Raw genomic sequence first — 23399 nt, forward strand, 5'->3', positions numbered from 1 at the left:
CTGAAATAGAAATGTAGGAGCAAAACTATGAGCAACCAGAAAAGCAAATGCTTTGGGATTTATAGCTGCCCTTACATAGTATTATTAGTATAAACAGACCTGATAGAAATGGATTTAAAAGCTTGGTTTTTTACAAACAGTTCAGATATCACACAAGATCGAGATAATTAACATGCTGAAAGACTTCCACCATTTTTCTGTGTTTTCCTTCTACCTTGAGTGAGTTTTGGTGTGTTGGCATCACCTTTCAGTGGGACAATGTCATTAATGGCACCATCTCACTGGCCAAAGCAGACATGATTTAAGCAGCATCTGTTGGAGCTTGGAATGTAAATTTAGAAGTCTAATTCCTGGGGAAACGTTTTCTTTAATGTCTCATTGGTAGCTTTCAGAGGGTGAGATGGTTGGGCAGGTAACAGTGTTACCTTTGCTGTTCTCATTGAAGGAAGCAAATATTGTACAACACAAATGTTTTATTATGAACCTCGTCCCAGCCTTCTGCAGCTGGGAAATGTGCAGATGTGTTTAGAGACTGTCAGACACTTTATACTAAAGTGATAATCTATGAAGCTCTTACTCTGTAATTCAGAGGCAAAGCTGTGATGAGAAACAGCTTTTAAATACTGCTTCTCAAAGTCCAGATGTTCAGCACCAGCATCTTCTACCCAAAGTTTCAGGCAGTCCCCAAAGGGGTGTTCTGTTGAAAAAACCAAAAAGAACAGAACATTTTGTCATTCTGTTTCTTACCCCAGCTTCAGTACTTGGAACTGGCTGATGTTTCTCATAAGCAGGGTGGACTAAGCAAACACAGCTTTCCCCTCCAAGCCCAAACTCTCACTTGACTCATGCACAAGCTCCTAAGTGGGGAAGGGCTGCACATTTTTAGAGACTTTTTGCTAACATTGCTTACTGGTGAAAACTCATATAGAACTTGCCTGTTTTCTCTGTTTTTCTGCATGTGATTTTTTTGAGCGGTGTGGCCTCTGGAGAAAACCATATCACTGACCTTATCAAAATAAAATCACCTCTGTTTTTCTCACATGAAAAGCCATTTTTTGGCCCCATTGCACTACCACCACAAGGACATACCCCTCTCTTATGGGTTTAGCCAGGTGGGCCTAAACTTAGGTTTTAAAGTTCAGCTAGGCCTAGGATTGTCCTGTGGTCCAGGAGAAAATTCACTAGATTGGACTAAAACCTGACCTTGTTAATCTGTACTCAAGGGGAATCTCCGGAATACGAGAGGGTTCCATTACTAACCATCCCAGGGCTACGTCTCTAATTAACCTCGCTCTTCGTGCCAGCCAAGGAGTGCTGAGTTATTTATTGATTGCACCTCTCATGAGAAGTCAGCAATCCGGTGTTAGAAAGGTTTAGCATGACCAGCTTCAGGACCATTCTTTCCCCCTAAACCCTCACCCATCTTGCTCTTTTGCACCTCTGGTTCCTCGGTCAGGGCCGTCACCTGGTTGATCCTATTTTATTGCCCTTCACAGTGGTTGGGGACGGGGCTGGTGCTCTCTAGTTCGTAATCGCGGCATTTTCTTTCTTCCCGGCTTTTGTTGTTTATTTTTTTTGTCTCAAAGATCTCATTAAACCCCCTGGTGCAACAGGTGTCCCCATAACTGGTTGATGTGTCCATCTTGAGGTTGGTGTTTCGTCACCTTTGTGGACAAATTAATGATTCCAAGAGTTACTCGGTCTCCTAATGTAGCCCTGATGCACTTTCATAGGCTGTTGGTTTGGTATCTGAACATTGTCTCTTAGCTTGTATTACACTATGACACTATTTTAAAGCTACATCTTTCACTAGATACTTCGTTTTCTCTTATTCAAAATTAGATTGTTTAATAGGCTGCTGTTAATTCCTTGAGGGGTTTAACACAAAACCCCCATAGTTCTGCTCTTGCACTAGGCTTGATCCTTCCCTTTTTGTGTCCTTACCTTGACTGATGTTATTACAGATTGTTTACAGGAAAATAATTTTTAAATGCAATAGACTCCTCCATCTTGAATGTACAAACCACTAGATTAATTTTTGTCACTAAGGCAAAAATCACCCAAATTCATATTTTGTCATTAAGAATATAACAAGTTACAAAAAAGATCTGAGGGAATTCTGTCTGACTGGTGCTTTGCTTTTGAAATAAATTCTTTAAAAAGCAGCCATGATTATATTATATTATATTATATTATATTATATTATATTATATTATATTATATTATATTATATTATATTATATTAATTTTATATTATATTAATTTTATATTATATTATGTTAAATTTCTATTCTATTCTATTCTATTCTATTCTATTCTATTCTATTCTATTCTATATATTATATATATTATTTATATATTATATTATATTACATTATATTACATTATATGATATTATATATATTATATTATATTATATTATATTATATTATATTATATTATATTATATAGCCTGCTTTGTGCTGCCAAGGGTAGCAGTTGTGGGTTGGTTACAGACTATTTAGTTTGGGAAAGCACATGACACCTGTGCTGAACTTCTGTGCAAATGTTTGCTTAAAGCATCTTTCCAAGAGCCAACTCTGTTGTGTCTCCTTTGAGACACCCAACTCCCATTTCTGTATTACACACTGTAAAGTGCCATGGCCCTGCTGTTTGCAGGAACTCATTAGGCAGAACTACATTTTTCAGATGTTGGCATCTAAATTACTTTCTAAGATATTTAGATGAATTTCTTACAGAAAGGCAAGGAACTGATGGGATTGATACACTTGATAGTTTTTCTTTGAATTCTGTGGAGGAACTGAGCCCTGTTCAAGTTACCACATCACTGTTTTCTCAACCAGGTAGTTGTGAAGAGGCTGGAACATTCTCTTGGGTGAAGTGCAAGGTCTGTGGTATTTATTCCCTTTATGAAGAAGGGACTGTGCTAACACACTTTCCATTTAAGCACATTCATTGTGGTTTCAAGGACAAACAACAACAGTGATTTTCACTGCACAACTGTTTTTCACTTGGAAATCAAACCACCTTTGGGGTTTTTAATATCTAATTTTTTTAAAAAATATACAAACACTTCTGAGTTCCTAGATCAAGTTTGTGTTTGACTCTTCTGATTATGAAATGAGCTCATTCCCATCTGCACAGAACTCCACAAATCCTAAAATTGAGCTGTAAAAACTTATTCTCAAAAGAAAGTAGAAACAAGTTCCAAACAATTGGCTGAAAATCAAGTGCCAAGTAGTTTGTGCCTCACATCTTTTGGTAGGAATAATAAGCTGTCCCATTTGGCACTGTGGAGCTGCAACAGCAATAGCTGGATCATCCCAGTGCCCCAACACTAAGTCAGGATACAACACAACTCAGGAAGCTGCAATTCCTGTTTCCTTTGGGTTCATTTACAGGCAGTCTGTTGTAACAGAACCTCCTGATTACTCAAGTTTAGGAACCTTGCAGTTCTGCATTCTGCAATTCCTGAATCCCAGCCCAGGACCCCTCCTGGCTTCCAGAGTTGTGCTCAGCACGAGCTGGGAATATGAGCAGGAAACCAGGTTCAAATCATTCTGTGGTTCCCAGCTTTAGGACTAGATTGACCAAGAGTCCAAATGGAAGAACAGCAGGGAACTTCTGTGATCTTTTCAAAGTAAAAATCATATCCTGTAGGTAGGGGTTTGGAGCTAACCTGCAGATTTACAGGGCAGTGCTATCTTTTAGAATTTCACACTAAGAGTGCATTTCCTACTGTATTTTACAGAACTTTCTCATCACAGAAAGCTCCTGAAAACTCTTTGCTTACAATAAAATCTGTATTTTACAGAATATTTCATTAGCCCCTCTGCTTCAGGCCAGCCAAGTGTGGTCAGCTAATTTCCTGCAAACACAGGAACAGGTGCTGCACCACAAAAAGCCAGCAGGTTTCCTCTCCTCTCCTGGAATCAAATGTTCTCAGATGAACAATTGTAGCAGAGCAGGAATAAATGTCCTGAGGCAGGAGTTTATATGTACCTTTGAGTACATTTCAAAATAGTAAAGATGTTCCTTTCAATACTACTTTGGAAAGGAAAGTGATGAAAGGAGTATTTTCTTTTGAGAAAAGGAATCCAATTGATTTCTGTGTGTGAGCACATGATGAGACAGTTGCTTGAGAACATCTCTCTATTTTTGAGTCATATCCATTAGATACACCAAGAACTCACTTCAGCATCTCATTAATGAGAATTTATTTCTGTTTTGCATAGAGCATGGCCAAGGTGGTAAGATGTGCTTTCAGAAACAGCCTGAAACATTGGATAGGAGCCTGATTTTTTAAAAACTTGAAAAATCAAGTACAGCCCTGCAAGTTCACTCTGGTGATTGAAACATTAAGACAGTAAAAATTAAAAGACAACTTAATGATAAGTGTTGAAAACCTTCTCTTACTTATTTTCTATTTCTGTATAAGAATGAGGCCTAGATGTGTATGTGCTTACAGACCTTTGTGGTTTAAAAGACTTAACACATAAAAAAGGCTGAGAAAAGATGAAACTAGAAAGGAGCAGGTAACTGGTATTCTTTTTTCCCTTTCATGCAGCTGTGGTTGGAGGAAAGGATGCAAAAATAAACAGGGAAGGTGTTATTGGAATAGAATGTGTAAATGAGACTTGCAAAAGTTGAATGTTGAACTGCAACTATTGTCTTTTCTAAAAAAAAAGTTGGCCTGTTTTAAAAGTGATCACATTAGAATATAAGCACAACTTATCACAGAATCTGATCCCTTTATTAAAATCAAAACCTGAAGCCTGGTTTAAAGAGGAAGTGTGGCCTGACAACCTGGACAGGAGATTTGGAGGTGTATGCAGTGGGTTTGTGCATACCAAGAGTGGGAGCTGCCTGGTGGCAAGCAACAGATTCACTGCCTGATTATCAGCCCATAAAATGACTTTGCAGAGCTGCTGTTCCTGCAGCTGGATCCTCAATATGGTCCTTGGCAGATGCTGCTCATAAACTACTTCAACACCACCTTGCTCTCTGGCAAATAATCCATCCAGAATGGAAATGAAATAACAGGAAATTCCCCGTCCCTCTCTCTTCCATCCAGTTGCTCTAAACTCTCAGTATCAGATTCTTCACTCAGCTTTAGAGTGGAAATGCTGAAGTCCCAGGTTTCATGCACACTGTGTTACTGTGAGGTTGTTGATTAAACAGTTCAAAAGTTCACAAAGAGACATTTCCCAGTTAGAGCCAAAGATAACTTTACTAACTTCTGTTTGCTTGGCTTCTGGCACAATGAAATCTCATCTTGGCCCCAAATCCTGGGAAATGCTGTGCACATCAAATGGCAGAACTTACCCTCAAGGTCTCTTCATGCCCAAGTATGTGCTCCTCAGCTGGAGGCAGATGACATCCAGCATCTTCCAGGATTCACATAAATAAAGTACAGGTCTCAGTTTAGATGAATAATCCTTTAGTCTGTTAGTCTGCATACCAGGACAACCCTTCATTAATTTGATAAGCTTTGCTTTTACAAGCACTGTTCTGTTTTTAGTAGAATAGAATAATAAAAGAACCATTGATATGTCAACAGAAAAATCTGATTCATGGGTCATAATTGTTTCTTTGCAGTTACTCACACAAGAAGTGCTGGGGCACAGCTCGTAGAGCCAAATTGTGATTTCAGCATGAATTCACCCACAGTTCACACCAGATTAATACAATTTGTCATTACCTATTTAATTGCTGTCCCACTTAAAACACTACAATTTTCTAACCAGAGATCAGGAACATTACCTTGCAAATGTTTTTGAAAGCCACCACAAAACATAATTTGTGATGTAGACTTGCACTGAAAGCAGCCCAAACATCCACAGAGGTTGTTTCTGTGGGCATCATGCAGAAAGGGATGATTTATGATGTTTCAGTTTGAGTTCAAATATTGTTGCAATACAAGCACCTTCAGAGTCAAGTTTTGTGTTTGTGAACAAACTACAAACTGATCAGAACTCAGATAAATTAAAAGTTCAGGCCACCTAAGTAAGCTTACTAAAATTTTCCAACAAGGACGAGGTAACAGCATTTTCAGATAGAGAGAGAAGACTCCTGCATTTTCAGACAAGCATGGAATAACCTGTGTCCCACACTGGAAGCTGAGGGAAGGAAGGGCATCACATTGATCAGAAAAGAAGCACCATTGTCTGTGGAGATATGTCCAGAAGAGAGTCTCCAAAAAAGTTATGACTTTAGGAAGTCACTATGTGGCATTTCTGTTTCCTGCCATTTCACCTGCTGGTTAGTTCTGGTGTGATGCCATCAGGGACCCCAAAACAGGACTCTGAGCCAAGTGAATGTGGGATAAGATAAAAGGTACATTCTTTAATGTCCAGGCTTAGGGCTTTTAGGAATACATGATGACATCTCTGTGCACCCCTAGAACACTGATTTCCATGGCTTTTATAACATTGCCCACCCAATTATTACCTTACACATTTCTCAGTCCAGCCCCAGTCCCACCCCTGTGCCATCCCCCAGGATTTGGGGCTGGGGGGTTGTTGAGTCCCTCTGTCTTCATCAGTTCTTTTCTTGCTTGGGCTTTTGGAGTTTTTCCAGTGTTCTTAGACTCAAGGTTGTTGGCTTATGTTTGGTCTTGTTCTGCAGGCCTTTCTGATAGTCTTCAGCTTTTCTGCCTTGAAGAGAGCCTAAACAAGATTAAATAACTAAAGGAATTTGAGCTCCCCGTTCTGGGGCAGGGGTAGTGATAGAAAGACATTAAACTTAAGCCAGAAATATTAACCCACTAAAAATTTGCAGCTACTGTGTTCCTAAAATCTACAAAATGTGAAAATCAAAAGTCAAAAACCCCTTTGGCATCAGTGTCATTTCTCTGTGTGATGACCCCACTGTGACAATGACAGCTTGGCATCCTGTGAGCTCTGGTGGGACCCCCTATGTGGGCCATTGACTTAAGAGTTGGACCCAATGATCCTTGTGGGTCCCTTCCAACTCGGAATAGTCTGGGATTCTGTGGCATAACCCACACACAAAGCACAGTGTGGGAAAAGAGGGGGTATCTCCTATATCAGGCATGGAACCTTTTTTCCCCCTGAAGAAGGATGGGTTGCCAAGGAGTGTCCTGCTCTGGGGCTCCCATGGAGCTGCTGACAGCCAGATGTCTGCTCTGGAGCTGCTTGGGGTTTCCAGCACAATTCTGAGGTAGCCCAGGAAAGATCCAGGCAGCAGTTTGTAATGGAAACCTTGTTTTTCTCTTGGCACCTTCACTACACACTCCCTGCAGATGCATTTGGTTCTGTTGTTTCAGCCATGGGTAAGAGGTTTTTTCCTCCTGGAGAAGGAAGAATCAAGTCTGGGGAGTTTGTTTTCTTGGCTTCAGTTGCTGTCTGCATAACATTGTCATTAATCACCTTATTTGCTCTAACAGAGGCTGAGTGGTGCAGTGGAGTCATTAGCTTGTGGCAGACAACAAACCAGCATGTTAGCATGTTGGAGCAGGAGGAACAGGAGCCAAACACACCTCAGGCCAGCCCATGTATTCACCAAGGTCCACATTATTATGTGCAAGTTTTAACTGGACTCATTTGATAAAAACACTGTGCTTATTTTTCTATACATTTGGAGAGCCCTTCTCTAGTCTTTCTAAATGGTTTGAATTGGCTTGTCAGCATGACAGAAAAAGAACAAAATCTCACATACCTTCATCACTGTTAGTCTCTGTTGTGTTTTAGGAGGCCAGACTTCTCTGACCTGTGCTGAGGACACAATCTTTGTACACAAGGAATGAAGAACGCCCATTAAACAACAAGTTTTTGGCTCAAGGCAAGAATTCTAGGCTGAAATTCCTTTGCTGGGGTGATGCAATGGGTCAGATTTGCTGATTAGCACATAGATTGTTTTGGTATTTTAACCCCAGTATTCTTTTCAAGTATATTTATTTAAAAGTATAACTGACCAGTGGGAAAGGAAAGAAATTGCCCCATATTTTAGTTTTGTTGTTCAGTAATACCCAGATGTGTTCAGAGGCTTGATTTACAGTGTTGGTTTTTTTTTATTTTCTAATCATAATAGATGTTTTAATTATCATCCTTCTGTATTGCATTTGTAGATTTGAGGAGAAGAAACCAGAGAAATAGAGCAATTAAAGGGCTACTATACTAAGGCTCTGTGCAAAGAGTGTGATACTTTGGTGGGGTTTGCCAAAGGCCCAGCCACGACACACCTTCCTCTGCTCAGAATTCACCACTTCATCATTTCAGCATGACACAATTGAATTATCTGTCATTTAACCCAAAAGTCAAAGGGTCAGCTGTTCATCTCCACTCTTGGATCAAGCCACAGGAGTGACAAAACCAAGTGGAAGTTGCTGCTCTTTTAAATTAGTGGAGTTCAGCTGTTTTACTGAGCACTGGTCTAGCATTTAATGCCTCACAGATGAGACCGAGTAAGAGTTTTAGGCTTAATGAACAGAAATTACATACAGCAATTACAGATGCTTAACTTTGACAGAAACCCCAACATTTAGTCTGCATTATTTTAAAGCATGAGCTCTTTGAGGCTGTTGCTTTTCATTTTTTAAATTAGGTCTGTCATTGGCATTCAGTAAAAGAGCATTATTTGCCCCCAAGTGAAGATGTGGTTACTCGCAGCTTTACAGACTCAGAGGTATTGCTGTAGTGCATTGAAAGTGTACATGCTATTAGTGCAGTCACACAGCAAAACTACAGCAAATATGACAAAAAAAGGTCAAGAGAAATCCTATCTATGCAGACTTTGACAAGGCCATCTGGAAGATATGGCAATAATGCAGTTGCTGCCACAAAGTTGTGCACTGCTTTTTCTAGCCATGCAAAGAAAACTTCACCTGCCCTGTGAGATGTGGGGAACATCCTTAATGCTCTTTATACCTTTGTGAGGAGAAAACACACATGTGCATCTGTTCCTTACCTTACATGGCTGACCTGAACATCCAAACTGTCAATGAGCAAATTGACATCCCAAAGGACCTGCCATTACTGCATTTGTGTATGATCAAGAACTCCCCCAGGAATGCCTTGCTAAGAATTTGGAGTTGTTTTGCTAAATTTCAGTGCTTTAGATATCAACAAGAATATTGTTGCTTTATTGTCTTGTCATGGCAACTGGAGTTTTGTGATGGGCAGCAGGGGAGGGCAGCAAGAGCAAGGGTGTCCTCACCTCCCTTTCCTCCATCATTTTGCTGGTAGTTCCAGGTTGCCTGTGACCCTTGGTTAGAGCAATGATGAGGAATCCCTAGGCACAGGAGTGTTTTAGACATTACACATACACATTGCTCACACTCCCTTTTGCAGCCTTTAGTTTCAGAGCTGTCTTTCTGCTGGCTCTTCTGTTCATCTGGATTCTACTGATGTGTCCAGTCGAGCCATCAGATGCACACAGTCCTGCCTAAGTGGTGAGAACAGCACTAGGTTAATAATTATTTACAAAGGTTTTTTATTCAATTCAGTTAATTCAGCCTCTTTGTTACAGTAGCCTTAAATACTCTTGTAACTTCTAAAGACAGGATGCATTTCAAAGGTTTGGGTCTGTATATGTTGACCCCATCATAAAAGGAAGGAATCTTGAAGGCTTAACTGACCCTTGCAGTCCTTTATCTGGTTGAGCTTCAAGAGAAAAACTCTTTAACATATTTAACACATCCACATACCCCCCACCCCAGCTATATTTTGATGCAGTCTGTACAATTGGCTTCAGAGCTCCACAAACCCCTGGCCTAGGGCAGCTGATTTGCTGTAGTCTCAAAAGAGAAAGGACTTCCCAAGGCAGGGAGGGGCTGGGCAAGGAAGGAGAAGAGCTGAAGCATAAACTCTTGTGGAACCAGGAAGTGACAAACTGCACAAGACAAAGCCCAGTTTAGTGATGACAGACATTATGTATTTAGTTCAAGGGTGCAGAAAACAAAGGAGCATCAGACTCTCAGCACTCAGGTCTGCAGATACACATGTGGATTTATTCTGAAAATCCCTACTGAAGGGATTTTACTGACTTTATGATCATCATTTGATGGGAAGGCATTTAATTTCTCAACTGCCCAGCAGGATTACCTGTGTTTGGAAGTACCCTCTGGCAGAGAAAGACTATGATGTAAACACAGCTAGAGAGAAGAAAACCAAACAAAATTCACTGTTATCTGTGGAACTCTCACACTCCATAAAAATCAAAATAAAAATACATGTTTTCAAAACATGCCTGGTCTTTCTGGCCTGGACTTTGGGTTGGTTGTTTCTTTGCCATGGCAGTGCATGGCATGTCAGGGCATCCGTGTGTGGTTTGAAGGGAGCACCCAAAGCAGACACAGTGATTTGAAGGGCTGCATCACTCAGCAACAGTTTGCACCATGGCTCCAGAGGATAAAAGTACAAGGAAATGAAAGCAGCTTAGTATAACACTGGGAAATGGGGTTTGTACTTAGCATGCTGGAGGGAATCACCTAAGGCTCCTTGGGTCACACTGCAGTGCCAGAGGGCGTATTCTCATTTTCAGCACAGATCTAACACCTATTCCAAGATTCCTCTCTGAAGCAGAGCACAGTCTTTTGTGGTCCTTACCCTTGGCTGGTTATCCTACCCCCTTGGCTGTCTTTGGAATTCCCTAGAGCTTGTAAACACCAGGAGTTCAGTGGAAGTTGAAAACACGAATGAAATTGCTCCCCTAGAAGATCAGATCTCCAGTTAGCCACTTAATAAAAATGTCAGGCATTTAATCTTCATGGGGAGAAAGCTGCCAAGAAATGTTAATGAAGAATATTTGTATTTCTTTATTAGCAAGAACTGTAGAAACAACACTCTTTGGTGAACAGTTGTTCTCTGACAAGCAGTCAGAAATTAGTTTAGGCTGATTTTTTTTATTTCAGAATAATTGTGTTGGTGTGTTTAATTTCTTCATTTCAGATTAACATTGTCATTATCTTAAAAGCTGTCCCCAAAGCTAAAGGAATTCATATAGTGCTATAAACATACCAAAAGAAGTAAAACCTTTTGGTCAACTAAAAATAAAACTACCATTGGCTTCTTTGTTTGCTGAATTCTTTTGCAGTTCAAATTTTTTTTAATTTTCAAATTAAGCATGAAAAAAGTTTGCTGCATAGTTTAGCCTTAATTTCACTCTTTCATTCAAGACCTTAGGAAAGGCTGTAGGAATATTTCTTTTTATTAAATTTATGGCCATTTCATTTTAAAGCCAATTTGCTGTAAGATTTATTTTCCAGATCCTGGAACATCACTTCAGCTACTTACTGGTTGTGTGAAGTGGTCTGGAACTGGATTTTAGCTGGGAGCAGAACCCAAGGCTTAATTTCCTGAACACACCGTGGTGCCCTGCAGTGGGAGAAAGCAAGCCCTGAACAGGAGTCAATCAGGAGCCACCAGGGTAGGCAGAACACGACTTGGTAAAGCTAACAGGCTCCAATTTCAGATTCTTAATTCACTGTGCAGAAAAACATGGCTTTTTAAAAAATGCCAAGCTATAGAAACCCATCCAGAGCAGGTCAGCAGTTCAGCTTGGGCATCCCTGTTTAAAAAGTTACTCAGTAAGGCCATGGAATGTGCACTTTAGACAACAGAAAGATTATGTGATGGAGGGTCCTGGGAAAAAAAAAAAAGCAGGAACAGGCTAGAATGATTCTGCTTTGAGAAAACCAAATGCGGCTGATAAAATTACTTAAAGTTATTTTAAATTGAGTTTTAAGACATTATTGAACAAGTTTGAAATAAAAGCCTAGAATTTAACTAACAGTATGAGTTATTTTGGTTCTCGGTCAGACCTGACTGTGGTTAATGCTGGGGGAGGAATTTTTCACCACTTACACCTCTCTGGCATTATCATTAGAAGTATCTGAATGGGTGTGTTCATCATTTGCTGTGTGAGTTGCTCTGGTTAGCTGTGGTTTTACCAGATAAATCACATGGTGTAAGCTGGAGCAATACAAGCACTTCCAGAGCAAACACTAACACACATTCCCTTAAAATGTAAACCTGCCACTTGGAAATTCCCCTTTCAAGAAATGTTCATACATGTCTAAGTAAGTTGATGAAAATGTTAAGGCACGGAAAATAAACCAAGGATTTAAATAATGGATATTCTGGTAGCTGTTGCACTTCCTGCTTGGAGTAGCTCCCTATGCACACAGAAAATATAAGACCCAATAATTTCTCTGTTTCACGACTGGATTTGTTAAGATCACAATAAAGATGTCTGAGTCTGTCCCTGCTGGAATTCTGAGAACTCCAGTTCCTAAAAAATGCTCATGTGACAGCTAATGGAATTTGCAGGAACTTGCTGCTGTCAGCAGGTCCCAATGCAAGGCAGCTCCTTGTTGTGTCCCAGGCCCTGGGCAGTGGGATGTCCCAGGCTCTGGCAACATGGGAGCTGCAACTGGAGCCTTTACTGGATTAGGACATTCATACCTCACTCCCATATTGGGTTTCTGGTGTCTAGTGACAGCCAAATTCACCCTAGAACTTTTCTTTTCACTGAGAACATTACTCAGACATCCTCATTTCCCTGGAACTAGTGAAGATACTGAATTTGGCTGCCCCTGTTAGATGGGTGTAAATGTAGCTGAGATCCCCAAAAGCTGTTGCACAGGCACACAAATACTATTGCATTTGGCTTACTTGGTTATAATATATCACCCCCAAAATCACTAATTTAAAACTAACTGGTTTCATTTTATAGGAATTTGGAAGTGTGAGGCTTTGAAATTTTTTGTTCCCTTTTTAAATACTTGATATAGAAACACCATTTGTCTCACATCAGAGCTATGCATTACTCTGTCTTGCCCCAAGAATGTTTGGCCATGCAAAAGGACTCTTTTATAACCAAGAGAATAACAGAAATTAAAATACTCATAAATATTCATCAGTGCTATTAAATGATGACCTTTTCTCTCTCTCTCTTCTTTTTCTTTTTTTTTAATAACATGTAGTCTGAAGAAACATAGTCTGCTTGGCTGAATGTTCTTTCCCAGGATAGCATTTCCTCTCCTGGAGGATGCTGCTTCTGTCACATCTCTATTTAAGTGTCTGCCCTTCATCCTCCCCACCCAGCCTGCTGATCTGTGTTTCCAAATATACTCTTAATTATATATATGAAAATGGAGAAATATAAGAATAGCAGCCAGTGGCATGCTCAGGTTTCTAGTCTGTTTTTATAACATACAGTGCTGTTCTGTGAAACAGCAGAACAGATGAAAGATCACAGAAAATTGCTCCTGGCTTACTGTTTCTGGTCTTGCAGGCACTTGAGGAATTCCCAGGATATAAATTTGTTATTGCATGTCCTTGGCATATGCTTGAAGATGCTAACATAGTGTACAGGGCTACTGCATGAGTTAAACTGAAAAAACAGCCCCAATACATGGTTTGAGTTGCAAGTACTCTAATTTGCAGGGCAGTAGATACCACTCTTCAAAAATTGTTCAGACATGATTGCCTAATCCTTGCATTGTAATTCAGAAAATGGTTGTCTCAAACTGTTTGGGTATTTCAGTCATTAGCAGGTTATTTTTAAAGTATGCTTAGGCCTATACAGTACTTGGTATGTTTTTTAAATTGAAATTCAAATGTTGGGTTTCATACAGATGAACTGGTGAAGCAGGAAGGAGATGACCACAGGGTCTGTACAGCAGTGTCACTGTATAGGAAAGGAGTCCTTAAAACTACCTGGGCACTAAAAGTATGGTCCAAATCCAGCTCAGTAGACATCAGACCTGGTTCCACAATCTCTGCAGGTTTTGTTTCCCATAACTGCCTCAGTAGATGTAATGATTGACAAGTACAGAATAATACAAAGGACCTTTATATGGTGTCAGAAGAACAGGTTGGCTGTAGATGCCTCTGACTCCCTTCCAGCAAAGGAGAGAGCTGCCTTTTTTCATGCTGTTTCTCCAGCCCAGGCAATTCCATGTTTCCTTTGGCAGTCAGCTCTGCCAGACAATATGAGCAGCACGAGTAGCCAGGTCTGTGCCCCTGGAATGGGTTCAGAACTCAGTGCACCTGCACAGCTCACGTACTTCACTCAGGGAGCACTGCAAGTTTCTTAATGCAGCTTTACACACCTTTTTTTTTTTTTTTGTACTGGGTGGAGTTCAGGAAAATGCCAAAAATGTTCCTGCTTGTGTAATTTTCAGTTAAGATCAGCTGAATTCAATTCTCAAATGTGATGTTTTCCCATCAGCTTGTGTAGCTCTAAACACAAGTTATGTGTTGTCATGTTCTCTGGCAGAGGAGCTGGAAAGGTTACTGTTTAGTGGGATTTGGAACATGGAAATCCAAACCTATTGAAAATTGTTAAAAAATAATTTACAATATTCTTTAGCTTTTAAAGGCATCTCTCATCTGCCTTTTCAGAGAATAAAGAAGTCTGAGTTGCTTTTTTATTCATTTGTTTTCAAGCATCTTTATCTTTTGGATATTTACCACTCTGAGACCTGCTAATAAGGCTCAGAATGAAACCAGATCCTGCTGCTGCCAAGGCACAGCATTAAGACTCTCAACATACACATTCACATGCTTTATATGTTTCCATATCTAAGATATTTGATAACATTTCTACATTAATCTATAAGATCACATTGTGTACTCAGTGTATAAAGGTAAAATTCTGACTCCAGCATTGCCTGAAATGGAGCTGAAAGAATCCTTATTGTTCTGTGCACAGCCATTGTGATGGTGAAAGCTCTTTGTTGAGTACAACAGTCCATGGGCTGCTGCTTATGCAAGACCATTGCACTGTGGCTGCTGCTCCCTAATGAGATTAGGCAATCAACTCATCTCTCATTGCTTTACTGCTGGTAAGAGGACATTTATGTAACTTACCTGCACAGAAAACCACATCCCTTCAGTCTGAGAGATGAGGATGATGACAGGCTGTGAATTTCCATGTGTGGTTTTGGAGCAGCAGCTTGGTCTTGTCTTAATTAATACCCCGCAGCAACTTTGTTCCAGACTGTACTAATTTTTTATGAACAATAATGACTCTCATATCTTCACACAAGGCATCCAGCATTTCCTCACAATACAGTTTTTCTTTGAAGAGGAATTGCTAAACCTCAACAAAGCTGGGAAACACTCAAGAGAACTATTACCACTACTAGAGTGATGCCAGCTGTCAGTAGAAAACCATTTGGCCAAGAAACTTAAAGACAACTACCAAGCAGATATCAAATCAAAACTGTAGAGAGGACTGAGAGGAATAAAAAAGTCCCTAGGAAAGAGAAGGACAGAGGGCAGTAGAAATGTAGTGGAAGACAGACCACATTTTTGGCTCAGCACACAAATCTTCACCACCATCATTAATATCAAATCAGACAGGTGAGTAGGAACCTGAATGTTCTCATGCACATCTGATGTGCAGTGAGGAGGGGGGGGATAAGTTGTGCAATCACCTGACTGCTAGTGCTGGATAACACAGACCTTACACAATCCTGCCTCAGAACCTCCTCTCTCATGAGGAACTGCAATGTTGTGCCTATGCTGGCTCCCAAATGACAGACTGTAGGCAAGAGCAGCTGATGCCACGCTGACGAGTAAGAAGAAAAGGTGCCATTTTGTTTGTGCTTTATGGTGTTCTCAACAGAAGCTAAACATTGTATGAAAGCTTTTACCTTCCTTGTCTGAAAGGAGTTCATTTCATGGCACAGTTCTTCAAGTGAAGAACATTTGCTGACACCATTTGTAATGAAAATAAACAAAGAAAATGAACTCAGGCAATAGAAACATCCAAAGGCCAGTGCCTTACCAAAATATGATGACATAGTTGAGGGATGAGAAAGTCCAATTCTGCAGGCCAGGTCTGCCTCTCAGACAATGTTTCATTGCCCTTCCCAAAGGCTGCAAAGTCCTCACAGAAGGATATCTGCTGTATGAACAGAACATAGGGAGAAGACTGATGAATCTGGTCACACAACAGGGATGACTGGCATGTCCCACCACAGCCAGGAGCACATCTAAGAACAGATAACTGGAGATATGAAAACCAGACCAAATATGTTTGTTTCCCATTTCTATCAGCAGATGGAGAGGTCACTGCCTGACAGTCAGCAGGCAGGAGAAGGCTAAGGAGGGCATCCAATTGGTTTGCATGGGTTATTTTAAGAACCAAGACTATATCCTTTAAAAGCAGTTGGTTGCAGTTTTATTCTTAAAATCATTTGTGGAGCCCTAAGTTTTTTAGGCTGTAATTCAGGGGAAGCCAACAGAAAGCAGTTCTGTTTGTCTCTGCTGCCTTTTGCAGATCTCTGGGAGGTGGTGCCCATGGTTCTCCATGTGAAGCTCTCCCTGTACTGGAAAGATACAACCAGTGCATTATGCAATGTAGTTGGAGGTGTAATGAAATCCACCAAATGTGCTTAAGAACATTTGGTCTAATGAGACTTGGTCTTTCTCCTAAGTAATCAAGGAAACATCTCAAAACTTGCTTTCTGCAGATTGTTGAACAAAATCGAATTTAAAAAAAGACTTGCCTGTTCATTGAGACACTGGGTGAGGTTTGGCTGAAGTATCTTGGAGGGTTCATGAACAGAGAGAAAAGGAACCTATAAACTGTTTTCTGAGCAGGACCCTCCTAAACAGATCCTGGAGATAAATGTTACAGCCAAATCTGTGCATTTAAAGCAGAGTATTGGCTACTTAGATTGAAAACTTGCTGGGGTCAGTTTGGCTCTCAGGTTTAATTAAGGTGTATTGAATGTCTCCAGAAGGCCAATTTCTTTCTTTGTTTCCTATTTGGTGTAGTGTGGAGAGAACTTTTCTTTCTTATTTTGCCACACAATTTATGTAGCTCTCTAGGCCTCTTGAACTGGCTATTCAGGATTAGAAACATTAGGATTAGTGCAAATAGGAAGTTACTGAAATTACAACTATGAAAAATTCTAAGTCCATATTCACAAAAGAATAAGATGTTCTCATTTAATAACAAGCCCTGCTCAGCACAGGCATCTGTCCTGGGAGAGATGTTCCCGTGCCCAAGGTCTGTTCAGAACCACCTCAGGTCACCAGGTCACTGGTCCTTTGAGCTCACTGGTCATTGGGCCGAGTTTAAGTGTCAGAGGTCACGGGGTTTAGGTTGGCTGTTGTCAGAAGGCTGGTACCTTCAAGGTGACATGTTTACCTTGCTGGAATAGTCTCCCTGCCTCACTTCTGAGTGACACCTCAGGCAGGACTTTGTAGCAAATGTAGAGAACACAGACAGAGCTGTGGACAATCCAAGGGGAGAGCCTCACATCCAGTGCTTCAAAATTGCCATTTGGCGTTTTGGCCATCATTGTTTTCAAATAGCTGCAAAGGGAGACAACTTCACACCTCCTGAACTTCAGCACTGAGTCACACACATAGGGACAGCTTGGAGGAGTAAGTGAATACACTATAAAGCTCAGTAGAGATATTATGAAGTCATGAAGTTAAGTCCAACAGACTACAAGAGATACGAAATCACAGAATCACACAGACTGTTCTGAGTTGGAAGGGACCCACAAGGATCATTGAGTCCAACTCTTCAGTCAACGGCCCACACAGGGGATTGAACCCATGAACTTGGCATTATTACAACCAAGTTTGAACCAACCGAGCTAATCAATAGTATGTGATATCTAAAAGGATCAGGAGCCCAGAATCCCTGAAAATACACTTAGCAAATAAAGCATATCACTAGTTGGATTTACAGTACTTTTTAGAGGGTTGGAATCCCACAGCAGCCTCCTCTCTTCCCCATGCAGTGAGTACCAACCAGGTGGTATCCACCTTCCTCCCACCCTTCCTATCCTAACCTTCTGCACACCAAACAAAGCCCCCACTGCAGGCACTGCTCTCCCTTCTAACCCCTCCCTGTGTGTCTCCCGCAGGTGAACGGCCTTTCGAGTGCAGCTGGCCGGGTTGCAGCAAGAAGTTCGCCCGCTCGGACGAGCTGGCCCGGCACCACCGCACGCACACGGGCGAGAAGAAGTTCCGCTGCCCGCTGTGCGAGAAGCGCTTCATGCGCAGCGACCACCTGACGAAGCACGCGCGGCGCCACGCCGAGTTCCAGCCGGGAATGCTGCCCCGCCGGGCGGGCGGCTCCGGGCGCGGCTGCGGCAGCGGCTGCGGCAGCGACTGCGGCCGCTCCGACGGCTCCAGCCCCGGGCTGAGCCCCGCCAGCTCCCCGTAGCGCTGCCTGCACTCACCGCAGCACTTTGCCTCCCACGCCCGACGGCGTGGAGATTTTGGTTGTGTTGCACATGTTCGAAAAACTCGCTCTCTTCCCTTCCCTACGCCCCACACTTTCTTTTTTTTTTCTTTTTTTAAATCAGTAAATAGCTTCCTCCCACTGCAATTTCTAGTCAAATTTTCTTTTCCTGACCACTCAAGTGGCTATTCTAACCTCATGGACAGACAAGACTTACTTGTTACACTTAGTGACTCCTGCTGGCTCAATATTTCATATATTTTGCAACCATTTATGGATCCTCTTCGTTATTGTTTATAAGAAAATGAAAAAAAAATCTAAAAAAAGGAAAAACCCCACTTAATTCACCTCAGGTGTCAAAGTAGTTTCTAAGATGGGATTGCACAACATGAGCAGACTTACACTTCCAAATCAGCGGTGTTGGATTTGTGTCTCCCTTCTCCTTTCTCAGGGATGGATATTTATGTTACACAATAATTACAATGAAGACACACCCTAACCACGGCCTTACTCTGTAAATATAATTGCACTCCGAAGCTTTTTGTTAGGTTCTTTCACACACTGGGAAAACAAGCAAACAAACAGTACAGAAACCAAACCAATACTGGAATGTAGTACCAGACTCTTCCACTGTTTGTTTTCCTGATTATGTACCTGTGTTGGGGAGTGTCCCAACAGAAGTCCTGTCTTTCCTCGAGCTGCCCTCTGCTTTTGGTAGCAAACCACCTTTTCCCTTCATGCTGAAGATGCTCCAAACCCAACTTCCTATTGCAAAAATCTCTGTGAGGTTGATAAACTTGTTTGTTGCTTTGTTTCATGGTAGATAAAACAAACGTGATGCCTTAAAAGCAAGTAACCTAAACCACGAAGAAACTTACTTACACTGGGGAACAAACATGCTCTTGCAAGGTGGCCTGGAATCTCAGAGGCATCCTGGCCTCACTCCCCAAGGTGTCAAGCTCTGCACTGCCTGCTCAGTATGGGACCAACAGTATCTTCAAAGCAAACCACACTGACTTGAATAATTTCCTTTATCTCTTTTTCCTTTTTTTTTTTAAATGAATGATGGAAATAGCATTAATGAACCAATGCCCACCAAAGCTGTTGTCAAGGTACCTACCTGCTGTACAGCTGTGTCTTAGAAATACAAACTGGCTAAGACATAGTTTCTGTATTCTCTCGCATCAAAATTGTGGTTGCTGATAAAAGGAAGTGAAAATCATAAGGTATCTGCTGACTGAAAAAGTGAAATATGCATTAAGTTTTAAAATAAAGTGACATTATAGCTCAGCACTACTACCAGTTTCTCAAAAATACACATACCAGCAGAAAGCAAGGTGCTCTTATTTCTGAATAACTGCTTGATAACAAAAAGGGAATACTGGCTAGTTTTCAATAACTTTCAAACATTTGACACTAGATAGAGCACAAGGAGACAGATTTTTATGTTTTATGTGGTAGAAAATACAGCAGAAGACCAGGAGCATTGTGTTGTACTGAAGACCTCACTGGCAGCAAACAGAATTCCCTTGGCTTGTCTGGCTCTGACGATGTGTATTTTAACTTCAGGTCCTTTTGATTCTGGAATTTTGGGGGGTTCCTGTTTTTGCTGCAGGGTGTAAATGCAGTTAATTGTAGCACGGTGAAAAGAAACTCTTGATGCCAAACCTGTCACTTGATACTCAGTGAATGCTCCCCCATTCCAGGTGAACCAAAATGAACTTGCTGCTTTGCATTGATCTGACTTTGCAAGGGTTTGTTGTACTGTAAGTTAACTGTGAGAGGCCAATGTGGATTTCCAAGTAGTTTCATAGGTACTTGCATAGTATTTACATCATTCCTAATGCTACACATTCTATTCGTTGTATAGATAAATACGTAAAGTGCAGATATTTTAGTGTTTTTTCATGTTCATTTGCTTCAGATTTCACCTCTTTAAAAATCCCAGTTTCCCCTTTTGCATTGGAAGCTGTGTGAGGCACAGTTCGACTGTTCCATTTCACAGAAAAAGAAAGAACATTGTGTGTGTTTTTTACAAGAGGACAAATATTGTTGAGTTTGTATGACGAGTTGCCCAACCTCTGTGAGTTTGGGCAAAGCCAGATCTGTTTGCCTCCACAGATTTCCTCTTTTCTTATGTTTTTTTGGGTTTTTTTCTTTAATTTCTCCTACTGAAATACACAACTTTAACAACTTGATACAATTCAGGTAATGGGAATTGACATTCCATCATTTCTGTGACTGCTAAAAGGAGCTCTTGTGCTGTAATTAGTAAAGAGTCATTTAAGCTACCTAGCTCAAGGAATTCTACAGGTCAGCTGTGTCTTGTGCACATACTTCAAAACAAGTCCTAAACACATTTCTCATTATCCTTATACCTTAATAGTGGGATATGGAGGAGGGGAGGAACAACCAAAACTGAAAGGAGCACTTAAGCATCAGCAAAAATTACAGGCTTTGAGTTCCAAGTTCAGTTTGTTGGAAAATCATCTTTTTTCAACAAGAGCATCATTTAATCTTCAGGAAGGGAGGAACCACTCCAGTCCATTTATTTAGGGCTTAATACTTGAGCATGGATCAGTAGATGCATCACAAACAGGTTGTTTTAATGCTTGGGGAAGAAATATTTGCACCAGGTTTTATTAGTGCTGAGATTGTAGGATATAAAGATTTTGGGACCACCTATTCCAAGGGATGTAAAACTATGTAATCTTTGACTCAAACAGTAAACTAACAGTTTTATATGTATTCCTCATAGATATTACTAATAATTCTCCAAGTTCAAACAGCAAAAAATAAATTGGCTCAAAGTCAAATTTCCAGTCTTTTCATTTAATGGCAAGAGTATGGGACTATAAATAGCCAACATAGCTAGACTTTCAGGAAATTCTCTGAAATTGGTTGCTAAAGCTGGGGGTTTTTTACATCTTAGCTGTAAATACCTCATTGTGTGTTAGGCTGACAGTCACGTTACTGTGTTTTAAAATCCCTGCTAGAGTTTCAAATAACTCCATTAAATGTTTAAGACATCATAGTTTTAGGGTAAAAGTACCACTAGGAGTTTCCAAAACTGAATGTGAACAAAATTCGTAATATTTTGTTAGGAAAAGAGAGTGGTGTTTTCTGCTAGAGGTGTCTAATGGCCAGCAAGAATTTTGCAGATAGGAGAAGTCGAAACAGCTCAAACTGTTTTGAAAGCTGGGTGCTTATCCAAACTAACCTCAGATTTTTGCCCTGCTGTTGTTTCACCCAGTGGTGTAACATAAAGCAGTCCTGGCACAGCAACAAACACGTCACCCTCAGGAAATAGTGCTCTGGCAAGGGGCAGGTTTGTTCACAGAGCTCTGCCTGGGGGACTGTGCAGCTCTCCTGCCTCCTCCTTCCACCCTCAGTGTGCTGAGCTCAGTCCCCACAAACTACAGCATTGCCACCATGGGCTTTTTTTCTTTGAATTTCAGACTATAACAGTAGGATTATTATTATTCTTAAGAAAGCCCTGCAAGATGACTTGTTTTTCTCCAGTCCTCCCCTCTGAGAGCTGAGCTGAACTGCCGTGCTGTAGGAAATGGGTGCCAGCTAAAATCATCATTTCACAGCCACCACTCGAGTGAAAATACAGATGCTCTTAGAAACTCATTCACCCCTTCCACCAACCTCATCCTGTGCAGAGGCCTAATGGCAACACGAATTCAATTTTCATCCTGCTTCTTAGAAAGCAGTCCTGGTGTACTCCTGGCAGCTGGATTTTGTGAGTTTTTTATGTCTACGACTTAGTTGTTCCTTGCTTTTATAATACATGCCTACTATCTGTTTACATAACCACAAAGGTATCTATTTAGGACAAGTCATCAGAAGCCTCTGTTTGATGGTTAACATTTAATTCCTGTATGTATCCTACCCTCTTTATTGCATTAACCCCTGCAATAATTGTGGCTGTGAGAGCCTCTGTGCACCTTGGAAACCTCAGTCCCCTCTCCAGACGGTCAGTGCTTTCCATGTTTTGTGTGGTTGGGCATTAAAGGCTGTGTGAGAAGCTCACCTGTTTGTAGCCATTCCCACTCACAACTGCTGTTCTCCAGGGCTTTGTCATGAATTTGTGAAGTGCATTGGTGTTTTGTGGAACATGGTTTGTGAAGAGTAAAGAAAATCAACTCAACATGCTTAAAACTTGCCTTTTCATGGCCATTTGATTCACTAATTTCATCAGGTAATGCCTACAAACTAACTTACAGGTGCTCTTTTACTCCATCACACCATCTGTTTGTGCACTGGGTGCCAACATGTAGTCTGTGTCAGTGAATGCTTGATGAACATCTGTATTTGTAACTCTTTTGGGGATAAAGCCAAAGCCTTAGGCAGAAGAAAATAACCAAATTATCCTTGTTTATCCCATTAGCCAGAATATAGGATGCAAACCCCATCCACTGGTAAAGGTGTTTATATATACATATGTATGGATTTATATAAGCATATTCACACATGCATATATGTGTGTATATTGTGTATAGATAAATACCCAGCAGTGTGGCCATACTACACATTGAGCAATGAAGGGATGTCTTCAGAGCAAAAACAGGGATCTGCTTCATTCCAGGTTTGATGGGTCTGAACCAAATTCCCAGATCCAAACACCAGTGCATTTGGAAAGCTTGACCCTGTTGGAGGTTTGTGGTTGAGTTTCCTCTCTGGCTACACTGCCTTGCCTGTGTATCCTGGGCATTCTGGGGGACAGAGGACACGTGTGCCAGGAGGTGTGCACATGTTTACAGATGTTCTTCCAGCCTTGGGGCCTGTAAAGCCACTGGTGTCATCCTCCCCTGGACAGTGTGACCAGCAGCACATGATGCTTCCATGGCTCACCTTGCAACTCTTTAAGTCACTACATTGAAGTATTACAGGTTGTACAGGTCTATGTTCATCTACTTCTGCTCTGCTGTAACTTTTAATGTATTTTGTACTGCATAGATTATATATTGTGATAACGTCCTATGCAACAACAGTAAAAGAAAAAAGGAAGAAAATTAAGAACTGTAAAATATTAACTTGTATGCATGGTTAGTGACGTTTACATTTTCCAAAATAAAACTTATAACTATGAAATATTGGTTTTCTCTTAATTTCCTTCCCTATGGGTCAGCTAAAAAGCATCAATTGTTAATCTTTCTGCTGTTTATTTGGGGCTTGATATCTTGTTTGGTATCTTTGTTTAAATTTCATTC

The 23399-nt window shown here is 40.8% G+C and overlaps 1 protein-coding gene across 1 annotated transcript in view; it reads left to right on the forward strand.

The window, feature by feature from the left end:
- Window positions 1–20996, forward strand: part of KLF13 (KLF transcription factor 13) — a 31742-nt gene extending 10746 nt beyond the window's left edge. Inside the window, exon 2 of the mRNA XM_071568142.1 lies at window positions 17861–20996. Within this exon, the coding sequence (XP_071424243.1) occupies window positions 17861–18162 (302 nt within the window). The 3' untranslated portion in view covers window positions 18163–20996. The remainder of the gene's footprint in view (window positions 1–17860) is intronic.
- The last annotated feature ends 2403 nt before the right edge of the window (window positions 20997–23399 follow it).

The sequence above is a fragment of the Pithys albifrons genome, chromosome 13 (assembly GCF_047495875.1).
Source record: "Pithys albifrons albifrons isolate INPA30051 chromosome 13, PitAlb_v1, whole genome shotgun sequence".
Lineage (NCBI taxonomy): Eukaryota > Metazoa > Chordata > Aves > Passeriformes > Thamnophilidae > Pithys > Pithys albifrons.